The 14,284-nt window shown below is 38.4% G+C and overlaps 1 protein-coding gene across 6 annotated transcripts in view; it reads right to left on the bottom strand.

Annotated features, from left to right (window-relative positions):
* Positions 1–14,284, bottom strand: part of CEMIP2 (cell migration inducing hyaluronidase 2) — a 79,086-nt gene that overhangs the window by 13,846 nt on the left and 50,956 nt on the right. For 4 of the 6 annotated variants that reach the window (XM_059072702.2, XM_067039575.1, XM_067039576.1 and 1 more), the window contains 6 exons: positions 14,071–14,202; positions 12,385–12,420; positions 11,209–11,364; positions 8,741–8,918; positions 6,099–6,314; positions 2,505–2,713 (listed from right to left, as the gene is read on the bottom strand). In XM_059072702.2, the coding sequence (XP_058928685.1) occupies positions 2,505–2,713; positions 6,099–6,314; positions 8,741–8,918; positions 11,209–11,364; positions 12,385–12,420; positions 14,071–14,202 (927 nt within the window). The remainder of the gene's footprint in view (positions 1–2,504; positions 2,714–6,098; positions 6,315–8,740; positions 8,919–11,208; positions 11,365–12,384; positions 12,421–14,070; positions 14,203–14,284) is intronic. The other 2 variants (XM_067039578.1, XM_067039579.1) reach the window with 1 other exon arrangement.

Raw genomic sequence — 14,284 nt, forward strand, 5'->3', positions numbered from 1 at the left:
AAATTGTTCACACAGATTTCATCTAGTAATCCCACTAAGAAATTAGAAATACAGACCAAAAATGTATAAGAAAAGATATTCTACCCAGTAACATTTGTAATACCAAAAGGGGGAGAGAAGCAGGAGAAAAACAATCTAAATGTTCATAGGGGAATGGAGTACTTAAATAAATTTTGGCATGTTTATATGCTCAGAGAACACTTGAGGGTGGAGAGACATGAGACCCCTATAAATGTTTATAATGCTTCAATTTGATTAGAAGAATTATAGGTTATTGTACTTTTTTAAATGTTTTTCTGTATTTCCTTATTTTGTTTAATGAATAAGTACAGCTTTTATAACTTTTAAACCGTTATTTTCAAAAGTGCCACTATGACAAAATCCATGACCTCTCTATAATTAGATTAAATTTGGAAAAAAAATTATCCATCTCCTCCTCTTGCCTCTGCCCATGACGTAACTTTTACAAACTTTTGATAATTAAACAGGAAAGTTGGACTGAATTTCAAGCCCATATGGAGTTTTGAAACTTCTGGGCTCATCCTTTTTTTCACTTTAAAATCTTTTTACTTTTTTAGTATTTATTCAAAAGTTATGCCTTGTAGGTGCAGAACCCTGCATACCATTTGATTATAATACCTCACCTCAGATTCATAACCTGCCAGATATAACTTTTTGGATTACGGATCACTCTTTCACATATCTCCTCCACCCTCTCTGACGATTGTTTCTTCTTTCATTGACTTCTAGGCAGCTCACTGATGGGGGTGACAATATCAGACTGGCTTTTAGAACCCGCACCCTGGACACAATGTGGACCAAGGATTGAAGGTGGAGGGAGGTGGGGAGACCGAGTAGGAGGCTGCTGCAGGGATCCAGGCAAGAGAGGAAAATGACCTAAACTCAGTCACAAGCAGTGACGGTGGAAAGAAGTGGAGAGATTTGAAAACATTAAGCAGATAGGATCAACAGGGCTTGGCCACTGATAGGATGGAGAAATGAGAGAAAAGAAAGAGGCAAGGATGAGTCCTGAGATTTTTTTGGCTTGGTTGACTCAGTAAGTGAAGGTGCAATTGTCCAGCAAGGGCATAGAGAAGCAGCAGCCAGTGTTACAGGAAAATAGTAATGGTTCAGTTTAGAGCATGTGCCAGAGGCCTATCATCTCAGAATAAGAGCATCTACCATGATGTTCAGCCATCCTTAGAGGGGAATTCCTACATGTTCTATGTCCATCTCTGTTCATTCCAATTGGGTATTTTAAGAGAGTTCTGATGAGTCAACCTTTATGACCAGTCAGGTGAACAAACCAATTTTTCAGGTACATATCTGAGCAGTTTCATGGAGTCCCATGGGTTAACCATCACACGTCTAGATAGTCCCAGCTCTTGTTGCTAGTCTCATCTTCTGTCACTTCCCCGACCTATGCTCCCATCACACTCAATCCATCAGTCCCTGAGCAGAACTAGCCCTTTCCCAACTCTGCTGCTTTTGTAACAAAACTGATCACTTGCTATCACTTCTCTGAGCAGCCTGGCCCAACTCCCTTAGGCAGAATAGTTGCTCTTATCTTTTGTCCCTTAAAAAATAGTACTGGTTTATTTACTTAAATTTTGTTCCACCTGTATACTGCGAGCTCCTGAAAGGCAAGTACTTCTCTCAGTCATCTTTATATCAACTGGCATACAGTAAACGCTTAAATAAATTAATGCAAAAATAGAGCCCTTGGGGCTTCCCTGGTGGCGCAGTGGTTGAGAGTCCGCCTGCCGATGCAGGGGTCACGGGTTCGTGCCCTGGTCCGGGAAGATCCCACATGCTGCGGAGCAACTAAGCCCGTGAGCCATGGCCGCTGGGCCTGCGCGTCCGGAGCCTGTGCTCCGCAACGGGAGAGGCCACAGCAGTGAGAGGCCCGCATACCGCAAAAAAAAAAAAAAAAAAAAAAAAAAAAAAAAATAGAGCCCTTGATTGAAAGTAATATTATTAGTGCAGACAACTGAGAAATCAAGAAGGGATAGAAAGATGCTTTCACATTCTGGCAGGGATGGCAAATACCTGGCATTATCCATGCCACAGTTCTTCCACTTCTTGTCCATTGCTGACATGACTAATCAGTCACACTACTCTCTTCTGTCAAGTCTAAACTTGGCCTCAAAAATCTTTTTACTTTATAGGTAACCAAGTGCTCAGTTGGAACACCAGATAAAATTTATTCCCATCCCAGCTACAGAGAATTAAAGTATTCAGCAGATGGTATTAAAACCTACCATTAAATGGCTTTCTGCCCACAATTCCTTGATCACAGAGGAAAAAGACATGCTTTTAATAGGACAGAATTCAATTTATACAATCTCTTAATTCCATCAATATAACATTATAGCCTCCCCACAGGAGGAACAAAGTACATAAAGTTGGAGTTCTTTACTTGCTACAAAGAAGATAGATTATTGTTTTTCTCCACTAAATTATTACTTGCCCAACTATTTGAAATAACAGTAATAGAAGCATACTTGTTGAAGTTTATGAGGTATAGAAAAGCAGTCTTCGGTGCTGGCCCATTCCAGTGGATGGTGTAGCCCTTCTCCAGCATGATCACAGGCTGGTACTGTGGAAAGGTTGCCTTCTGGTTAATTCCCCGGAGCACCATAGGGTAGGCTGGATACTCATCTCGTGTGATGGTCATAGTCAGATTCTGCGTGCTCCATGTCTGCACATAGACCTTCAAAAATTAATTAAGGATTAAAGGGAAGAGAATGAAAATTTAAATAGCTAAAGAAAACATATCTAGCACAAAGTCAAATGTCTCTACTTTCAAAAGAGAGATTCTATGATCCGTGCCAGACTGAGTAGTAGCCAACTTCTTCCTAAGCTCCACTTACAATGAAGGCTGCTTAAACTGAAATAGTAAAAACAGACCATGTGTTCTGCTAGCCAAGATCTTCATCATCTCTTCCACAACAGGCCAGCTTATTCGTTAGAATATAAAACCTTTGTGGTTTACATAGCCTGTCAAAGAAATCCCTCAATATGAAGTATACACATACAAAAAATTAGTAAATTAATGTGAAAACTGATACCCTCTAGTCAAATCTGAAAGACTTTCCTCTGAAATAAGAGATGGAAATTTAAAATATCTCGGAGCTTTGGCTTTCAATTTTCCATGACCTACATCAGCCCAAGAAGTCATTTTCCACCCATTAAAAAAAAAGTTATATAAAGTGTTCTGCAAAAACTGGAAAAACATATTAAACTGAGGCAAATTTGAAAGCCTTGAATTTATTCCAGTGGCATTTGAGCCCCATACTGTGCCAAAACAAAATCTTCCCCAAATGCATCCTCCAAAGAACAAAACCTCAGAACAATTTCCTAAAACAAATCAGTATCCTGTAACAGAATTCCCCAGACGTGTTAAAACATTTGCAGAATGTTGCATTTAACCCACGCCACTTCTCTATGTTTTCTTTCTCTGATTTCTGCAGTTTTATCCATATTGATTCCTCAATTATAAATTCTTTGAGCCAGAAAGTCTTCTTAACTCTCATTCATGTTTGACTATAGTACTCTTCTCTGACACCACTTAAAGATTAAAATAGAGATAGGAAATATATATTTTGAGACTACTTTTAAATATATATGTTTAATATATTTATTTATTCTTTATTTAAATGTTTATATTTGATCTGTACTACATTATATAATAGGTTAAAATATAATAGAATACACTCCCCCAAAACACACACATATATATCCTGCCTTCTTCCAAATCCAAGAAGGATTTGAGATGGCACATTCTCCTTATGTTACCACCTTTCTTCCCGAGCATCTTTACCCTTGGGTCAGCAGAGAACAGACATCCCATTAAAATATACTTACAAATAGCTAAAGAATGATTATTCTATCTTGAGATCCAGTTGCTTCTACCTTTTGCTAAAAAATACAGTATTATACATCATCCAAGAAATCACAAATGGCTACATGTCTGGGCTCCCAGCCCAAATTCCAAATTCTCAGGAGAAAATTTCTGTCCTACCATTCCCAGAGCCACCTGGGCAGTATTAGACACTTTTTCCTTTCTTCATCTTCAAATAAAAATTACTACTTTGCTTTTTAAGATAGAAGTTATCAGGTTCACATTCTCAAATACCTTAGAAAATCCAAAGACTATATAGAGACATTTATAATAAAATATAAAGTTTTCATGAGTGAGCACATACCACTTTAAGACAGACAGATACATGTACCTTTGAATACACATGGCTGGCAATTTAACTAAAACTGTAGCTACTAAAGAATTAAAAGCTTTTTATCTGTTTTAATTCTAGAATTTCTATATCTTCTTGGGCATTAATGAGTCAACTTAATTTTAGAGGGCAATTCTGGTTAAGAATAAAACGAATGGAAGAAGAAATCACATTTTCAACCACATTCTTTTCTTCTTTATTTTACTATAATTATTTCTCCATCCTTTCCTTGTCCTTCCCAGAACTTAGGCAAGTATGACTCCTCTCGCTCCCATGGGGATGAGAAATCCCACAACAAAGAAGCTAATACTCCATTAAAATAAACCAGAGAAAGCTCTCTAATATTTACCCCTCTTAAGCCCTTTGTCTTGTCTATAAATGAGAATCTTTTTAAAGTTTTCTTTTTAATTTAAGAATCATAGCATTCTTTAACAGTCATGATTCAAAGTCTGAAGAGTAATAAAGAATTCTGCTCCAAGAAGCTCCCACCCACTATAGAAAGCTTAGATGGTAGAAACCACATACAACTTAGGGGGCTCAAGAAGTTGAAAAGCAGGAGCCACAAACACACCGTTGATGGGCAAAGTAGCCAGAGCTCAGTGGAGGGGCTCCATCACAGAACTGGTCCTTCCCCAGGAAGAACCCACCCTGCAAATAAGAGCACTCAGCAGCACATTAACAAGGGAGGCTTCTTTCCTGCCTTTCAGGCTATCAGAGCCCAGTCTGCCTTGGAAGATACTTTGCTCTTCCTCTAATTCTCCTCTCCATGCTCCAATTATCCTTTTCCTTTATTCTTTTATCTCTCTTAACATCTATTATTAAATATGACCATATAATTGTCTAATATATGGAAATAAAATTCTGCTCTCTTCAAAATTCTGGGCAACTGGTACCTCCATTCTGCAGTCTTTCATCCATCAAATACCACTATTAAAATCATCTTTGCAACTTAGAGCCCTGCTCTTCAAATAATACTAATTGCAGCAAGCACTTCACTATGTGCTAGGCCACGGGTGAAATGCTTTACCAACACTCGTGCATTCTATCCTCACAACAGCCAGGTACGAGAGGATCTAATATTATCCTCATTGAGCAGAGGCACAGATCAATTAATTAATTTACCCATCTCATATTTAAGGAAATAACAGAGCCAGAATTCAAACCCTTGCAATCTGGTTCCGGCGTCTGTGCTCTTAACATACTACCTCCCTAATTATTCCATCCTCTTAAACTGGGTATACAGTTAATAAATGCACACTAGCTTAATGTTTTCAAAGAAGTGTTTCCCAATCTATATCATCCCCTTCATATTTTCATAGACATTATATCATAATATAATTTGCAGAATTTCCTTGGATTCCTTCCTTGTCCACTCATTCCAATTCCTAGCTCTGTTTCTGAGAACATCTCACTTTCCGTGTGATCTATTGATATTCTGCCTCACAAGTCAGAGACCCTAATTTAGAGATAAAATGGAGATAATAACCCTGAAAGTGAAGAGTGAAACGCCCTCTCAGGGGACACAGCTGTAGCACAGCAAAAAAAACCTGGCCTAGGAACTCAGGAAATATGGGTTCTCACCCCAACTACATCCCAACCATATTTAACCAAGAGCAAGTTATCTGACTTTTCTTGGGCTCACTTTTTCACTTTTAAATTGGTTTGGAGTGGGGGAACTTTAAATAAAATTCTGTGAGTCTATGATTCCTAATGAATTTTTTTCTTTTTTTTCCCCTAAAAAAAAAGACCCAAAAAACCCATGCTTTGGAAAGTATCAATCATCCCGAAGAGCTGAAGATTACTCCTCACAGAAGCAGTGTTGTCAGGAGCTGGTAAGGAAATCAGGCATAGATTCTGGCCTACCTGGGCATAGTTCCCACTGCACACCACTGCATTCCATTTGGTAACATTTACACAGCTTGGATGGCGGATCAGGTAGTTGTCAATTCTTCCCACGTAAGCATCCTTGTATCCTGTCACAGAGCCATCAGTGTCATGGAATATGGAGTTCTTATCACCATCTAGCTCACAATCTTCAAACCAGGGACCAGGCTTTCCAAAGAAGACATTGAGAGACACCTGAAAGGACATCATAAAATGAGGGCTCCTGCCATGTTAGCCAGCATTCCCTGCAAGGACCCAACTTCATATCCATTATAATTACTTTAAGGTTAAAGCAGTTCTTTGTCACAGCATAACTATCAACCAACATTTTTTTTTTTTTTTTTTTTTTTGCGGTACGCGGGCCTCTCACTGTTGTGGCCTCTCCCGTTGCGGAGCACAGGCTCCGGACGCGCAGGCTCAGCGGCCATGGCTCACGGGCCCAGCCGCTCCGCGGCATGTGGGATCCTCCCAGACCGGGGCACAAACCCGTGTCCCCTGCATCGGGAGGCGGATTCTCAACCACTGCGCCACCAGGGAAGCCCTCGACCAACATTTTTGATTAATTATGACATGCACGGGGAAAAAAATTTCCCAAAGCCTTGTAGAGTTCAAGCAGCAAGCGTTCAACTTCATCTTTGGTGTTTTCCTTTTTTTAACTTAAAAACTATTACCTGTTCCCCAGATAAAACTAATCCATGGTAAGAGAAACTAGAATAGTTGTGGGAAGGGGGACTATGCAGTCATATGTATTTGTTAAAACTTATAAACTTTATACTTAAGATCTCTGCGTTTCCCTGTATGCAAACCATACCTCAATTAAATAAAAATCTATTATAAGTTCTATCTCCTGAGCTAATCATTTTATTTCACTCCAAATGCTTTAGTTAACTTGTTAATGACTCCTCTCACCAAAAAGTAAGTACAGTTCCAAACTAAAACACAATCTAAGTGTTGCCTTGGTATGGTTGCATGACCACTGGACTCACTATAACTTGTTGAAAAGTGTGTGTTATCTTCTCTCTCCTCAACATAGACCAAGTCCAGCTCAGTAATTTTCATGTCGGGTAATTCAATGCCCTTATCGAACACATAGTACACACAGCTGCAAAGCAGGCTGCAGGTTACATGCTTTATAATCTTTAGCTGCTTCTTATTAGTGGTACGTTACTAATGTTATTCAATCCATGCAGATACACCTCTACAAGGCTTTTATTGGGAAGTTTTAAAATCAGCTGAACATCTAAATGATAAGCAGCTCAATGGAAAATCAGTGATGTGTGGGACAAGTGGCTCTAAATTCTTAGTTCTAGGATCTTTTCTCTTTTTCCTTATACCTCCTATGGTTAAATCTAAAAGAAGTCTAGGGCATATTGTCCACCTTTTTAGGAATAACAAATATGACAGACCATTCCCTTTATGAATGGTTTCAGAGCATTGCCACCTTAGAGAATTACAGGCAGATGAAACACTAAACTCAAACGGCATGGATTCTCTTAGGCTGTTAGAACTCTAGAACTCTGCAACAAACGAAACATCTAAAAACTGTTTTTTCAGTATGACCATGTCAGTGATCACCAAACTCTGTGCATGGGGAAACCCATGTGGGCAGTAAGCGAACATCTAACCTCTACAATGGAGAGGTAATCCAAGAACCACCCTATTTATTTACATGGGACCCTATCCACAGTGTAGGATAGGGTCCCACGTGTAGTGTAGGCCCCTGGAGTTATGTGGCCTAGAAGAGAACTAGTCAACCAAGCTGACAACCCAGTTTGTACGTGTGCCTCTGTTCCATGCCTCAGCTATTCATGAAAACCAGATATAGACTTTGGTAAACTATCTTTAAGTTCTCTTTAAACTGGGCAACCACAGAGTTTGCCTGGGGACGTGAATGAGAGAACTATGAGCCACTTTCCAATTGTGGCTGCCTGTGGGAGCAGAAAGCAATATGGTCTGAGACTCAATCTCTACACCACTGTTATCTTAAAAGTGGAAAGAAGGGGAGAGGCTGGGGGTATATAATCAGATTGTCCTGTGTATTAATGGTAAAGAGCGTACTGACGAAACTACTAAGAAAACTATTTCTGTGGCCTACAGCATTGTAAACAATTATTTCTAAGTCTTCTTTGCAATCTTCATAAAAATCTTCCAATAGTTCATATAAGAAATAACCTAATTTGTTTCATATCACCCCACTATTCCTCTTCTTTCCCAATCTTTTATCCTCTAGTTCCCCAGAAGAATAGACCCCAGAAAAGTAAAATACCAGGTAAAACCCAAATCTCTTCATGGATTATTATACTGAATTTCACCAAATTATATGTCCTCTTGTTCCTATGAAATTCTACAATTCCCATCCCCGTGTCATCACTTTAAGTCATTTTCCCTTTGAATATATCACCAGAATATCAGAAATACTCCAGGTCATATGGGACTCCTGTTCTGACCTTGAACTCAGCAGGACAGAGTACATGGAATTAGGAGTTGCTCTTGCATAGATTTCTCCTCCCAATAGTAAAAACTCAGCACAAACCCTTCATTTGTGTTTTCGTCCTTGGAAATGTGCCATCCCTCCTCTTCCCACCATACTCACTGTGTAGGAACCATGAGAACATACTTACATGTGGACCAAACTTCACAAGGGAGATGTTATTCCTGGGGGTTATCTGCCAAGAATTCTTCATGAGGAAGCCAATAGCACTGGTATGCCTATCTGGAGTTGGCACATATTGTTTGAAAGTGCACCTGGTGACATGAATGGGCCCATCATAGATCTGAAAGCCTCTAATTGGGAACGTCCTGTTGAAATACAAGATTTTGTTTAATGCATATGGGCCCGTCCCTTTAACAGCACTTCACTTGCGTACTTGTTTTATAAATACTGTTGAATATCCCATATACACTAAGCACAATTCTAGGATACAGTGGTAACCAAGCAAGATCTCCAATCAAATGAAACCTACACTGCAGTGAGAAAGGCAAACAGAAAAACAATGGACAATTTCAGATAATAAGTGCTTGAAGAAAGTAAAGACATAGTAATACAATAGACTGGGTAGAAGAGAGATGTTATTTTGTATAGAATGGAGGCTTGTCTGAAAAGGTGACTTGGCTTCCTTGAATCAACTCAGTTAAGATCTTTTCTTTGATAACTCATATACTTTAGCTTTAGTTCCAAAATCTCTAGCATGAGAACAAAAGACAAATCTGTGCTTAAACAGAGAGAACCTCCTTTCAAGCCACTAAATGATAGTAGTAAGGAGAGATGATATGCTTAAAAGTACAAAAGTGTAAGTCTGCAAGGCTTACTATGTCAAAGGGGATGGCTAGATTGAGAAATTCATTTTATTCATTTTACTCCTTTCTGTTCCAACACAAACTCCTTAACCTACTAATCATATACTATTAACCATAATTAATATATAAAACCCATAATATTCTGGATCTCTTGGGTTTTTCCCCTATTACGTTCTTAATGGCATTGCAGAGGACCTCTATAGCAACTAATTAGTTTACAACTTGGTGGTGTTTTACAATAAAAACATAGACGCTAGCAAGCAAATCAAATAGCCTAGTTAAAAATCTATGCCTCTTGATGTGTTTCCAAGGATACATCACAAAACAGTCCTCTGCCATAGAAAAGGTTGTAAAGATACAGTAAAATAAAAACTGGATCCATTGACCAATTAGGAGTCTTCATTTCGAAAATTCCTCCTTAGCAAAGAAGCAATAGCATTTCGAAATAAAACTAAAGGCCAGTGTAAAATAAAAATAATGGAATTGAATTGGCCACCATTTTTACTGCAGCCCATACCCAACTAATACAGCCTTTTTTCTTTAATTTACATATTAGAAGAGGCAGCTTTAGCCTAGTTGTAAAGAGCAGAGCACTGAAGCCAAACTAACAGGGTTCGAGTCCCACCTTAGCTATTTTTAGTAAGTTACTCACTTATAAAGCAGGATGATGACAGCACCTGCCTCACTGGGCTTTGCAAGGATTAACTGAATAATAAAGTATTTTAGAACAGGGCCTAATACATCATAAGCATTTAATAAATGTTAGCCATTAAAAATTCATGAAGTTCCTTTCCTAGTGGCTTCCACGGTCTAACAGGAGTTCTACACATAATGTAGCTTATAGTAAAGACGTTCAATATTTCCCAACAACAAACACAGGTGAGAGGAGCCAAGCATAGGCTGCCCTTTGCCAGAAGCTAGTTAAGCCCTTTGGCCAACACTCATTACCTGTCCACCAAAGCCAACTATCTATTTGCCCCATCGCCCTGACGTGTCCTAGCCCAATATCCAGACACAGGGTATAGCTTTAAGGGAATTGATGTTTGATGAATTCTGACATTAGCTCCAATGTAAGGCCTTTAGAACACTAGTTTTTCTCTACCTGGTTTTCTTACGAGTAAAATGACAATTCCAAACTGTGTCTCAGAACTGAGGTACAGATTAATTAGGTAATAGTTCCCTAAAAGTTCTGAAGAATCTTTCTAGTACTAAGTACTATTTTAATGACTGTGATTATTTTGGCAGAAAACATGCCAAAAGTCCACCCCCATACCCTTTCAACATCTGAAACATTGTTAATTATAAAGCTGTAGTTAGGTTTTGAGTCAGCTTTGGCATCTATCACCTCATTTTCTAGGACTCTTTTCAATAGGTAATTTCCTTTTTCCAGTGGCTATTTCTGAAAACTAACATCACATATTGAGGGAAAACTGACTCAATGTCCGTAGTTTATGGTTTGGCAATTTTCTCAAGAAAGAAAAAAAAGATTACCAGCTTATATAAGGCCTTATACAGGAAGGATAAACAAGATAGGTTCCTTCATTATAAAATTGATAATGAAATCTATAACGTGTTTAATAGTTAATGCTCCAGAATTCCAGAGGATAATACACACAATAGTAATAGCAGCAATAATAACAACAGGAATAATAGTTTTAATAATAATAAGATAAGGTGGGAAAAGTGTCACAGTGGGAACCAATCGATACAGGATTATTACAGAAACTTTTGTAAGGGTTAGGTTTTCATTTATTGCTTAAATTTAATACTCCTCTGATAAAGCAATGCTTACCTGTTTCTGGGTAATGTCCGAGGCTTCTGGTCTATTCCTCCAGTGCCTACATATTTGTTCTGACCACCCTGAAATCCGTAATTCCTGCTCTCCCCAACAAAGAGAGATTCAGATACCTCTTGGCTGGAACCTTCATCACTTGGGAAGCTTCCGTCACTGTTAAAATGAGAATAATTATTAACCACACATCTCCAGGAAATTTAAATTGACCCTCAAATGAAGGCAAGCTATAACTTTAAAAACCTAAAAATTTTCAAAGTAGCCAGTAGCTTTTTCTGATACATATTAGTGAGTCATCAAAAGGTGCCTCAAGGGCTTCCCTGGTGGCGCAGTGATCAAGAGTCCTCCTGCCGATGCAGGGGACACGGGTTCGTGCCCCGGTCCGGGAAGATCCCACATGCCGCGGAGCGGCTGGGCCTGTGCGCCATGGCCGCTGAGCCTGCGCGTCCGGAGCCTGTGCTCCGCATCGGGAGAGGCCACAACAGTAAGAGGCCCGCGTACCGGAAAAAAAAAAAAAAAGTGCCTCAAAATTGAACATACCTCTTATAAATTAATGTGTTTGGCAAATTAGATTTAAACAAATGAGATTTAATTTACAGCAACAACTAATTATTTCAGTCCCAAGCAACAATAATGCAAATGAGGAGAATAAACTTGCCCTGGACAATAATTAGAGGACAAGCATGTTTAAGACGGCAATGAGAATAACTGCTATCTGGAGAAAAATATATAACATAAAAAGTTTAGTTCTAAAACAAAAAACAAAAAAAACAAGAAAAAAAAAAAAGTTTAGTTCTTAAAGACCATTGTGAAATTAGACCAACTTCTAAGAAAGAAAATATTTATCTGCTCCCAACTTTTACTCCCTTCCTCTTTATTCCCCTACTTTTTAAGACCTTTAATCTAAAGCTCAAGTGTTTTCTTTTAAGCAAAAAATATGGTGGGCCTACCCTTCATTGTAATTCCAGCTAGATTCATCTCCTAATTTGGTATAAATTCAATTAATCAATAAAAATATATTTTTGGCCCTCAAGTGGCACCAGGAAGTGAGTGCTAATTTTTTAAATGTTAATAAATGATATAACATTCCTGTGTTATCAAAAAATATATATCAAGGTTATTTTACCTTACAGCTTTAAAATAATCAGATAAGTATTTTTAAAAGTAATTACAAACCTGGCAAAGGTCAGTCCTATTCCATTATCTGCAAATCTGTAAGAAAAACAATGAGGGAACATTTTAATTTATCACATCATATAGGAAGAGGTAATTCTCTCAAAATATTGTCATAAAATCCAGGAAGTTCCAGTAATGTTTACTGTCCAAGACTACACAAAAATTTCACTTTCCAATAATGAAAAGCATAGGCTCCACAGTGAAGGCACCTGGTTCCAATCTCAGCTTTGCCAATTACTAGCTGTGTGACCTTGGGCAAGTTATTCAACCTGTTTGCCCCTCAGTTTTCTCACCTAAAGGTTGAAATAATAATATAAGCTTCCTCATAGAATACTTGAAAGCATTAAAATGCTAATTAGTGTCAACTATTTAGAACAGTGTCTGGCACAGAGTAAGCAGCAGGTGTTAGCTATAATTATAATTTTTATCATTATACTTGGCCCCCATATCTGTGTGTTCTGCACCCACAGATTCAAGCAACTGTGGATCAGAAATATTAAAAAAAAAATTCTGGAAAATTCCAAAAAGCAAAACTTACATTTGTCCAGTGCTGGCAATTGTTTACATTGCATTTACAACTACTTAGAGAGCATTTACATTGTCTTGGATATAATAAGTTATAGAGATGATTTAAAGTATACAGGAGGGGCTTCCCTGGTGGCGCAGTGGTTGAGAGTCTGCCTGCCGATAGAAGGGATGCGGGTTCGTGCCCCGGTCCGGGAAGATCCCACATGCCATGGAGCGGCTGGGCCCGTGAGCCATGGCCGCTAAGCCTGCACATCCGGAGCCTGTGCTCCGCAACGGGAGAGGCCACAACAGTGAGAGGCCCGTGTACCGCAAAAAATAAAAATAAAGTATACAGGAGGATGTGTGTAGGTTATATGCAAATACTATGCCATTTTACATAAGGAACTTGAGCATCAGGATTTTGGTACTCATGGGGAGTCCTGGAACCAATCCCCCACGGATACCAAGGAATGACTAATTTTTAACATTTAGATCATGGTATTCTCTTCAAAACTTTTCAACATTAATACCCAAGCTATTTCTACAGATTTTATACAATATCCATTTTTTTTGCATGATAAAAGTCAGAGATGATGGTAAAATGCCAAGCAGCTAACGTCAGTACCAGCCGGAAAAAAACATTTTTCTAGACTCCTGAACACCAAATCTTACCTCAACATACATCAGACTTCTCCTAAAATTATACAAATGGAAAAGAAGTGAGATGCTTACTGCCTCAAGTCATGTTAAGACATAAGTCAACAGACTTATTAAGGGAGAATTCAAAACTTTTATTTTGAATGGCAGTGGAAGAGCATTAGGAAACTGAGTTTCCAAAAGGAAGAAAAAAAATGCAGGTAGGTTCAAAATCTTTATTTAGCTCTCTGACATAGACCATGTTTGTTACATAAAGTTAAAGTCCCAGTTTCTGTTTAATCTCATCAAAGAGCTCTCATGTCACCAGACAAGTTCAGTTCCAATAAAAGCAGCAGAATGAGACGATTCCAAACATTTGCAGTCAGTTAATGCTGGCATATTTCCTCAGAGCTTGTTCTATTAGTAATGATACTATGATTCCAGAAACCACCACTGTACTTTCAGTCTACTGGGTTTTTTAAAAAGCCTTAAAAAATGAATACATCAGTATCATCAGATAATAATTTCATAGAAGATACCCACGCTGAATTCTGAACGACAATGTCTCCCCCTCTGACCCAAGCTCCGTTATCATTATTTTTAAAAGCAATGAGCCTGTCAATTAAAGCAGCAACACGTGGCTTTTCAGGGTCTGCATCCTGATGAGGTCGAAACCTTGGGGTTAGGAGAAAAAAAAAAAAGACTTTTAAAAAGAGTAATGAAAAGGCAATGTAAATAAGCTATTTACGATTATAAG

This window comes from Kogia breviceps, chromosome 8, assembly GCF_026419965.1.
Source record: "Kogia breviceps isolate mKogBre1 chromosome 8, mKogBre1 haplotype 1, whole genome shotgun sequence".
Classification (NCBI taxonomy): Eukaryota; Metazoa; Chordata; class Mammalia; order Artiodactyla; family Physeteridae; genus Kogia; species Kogia breviceps.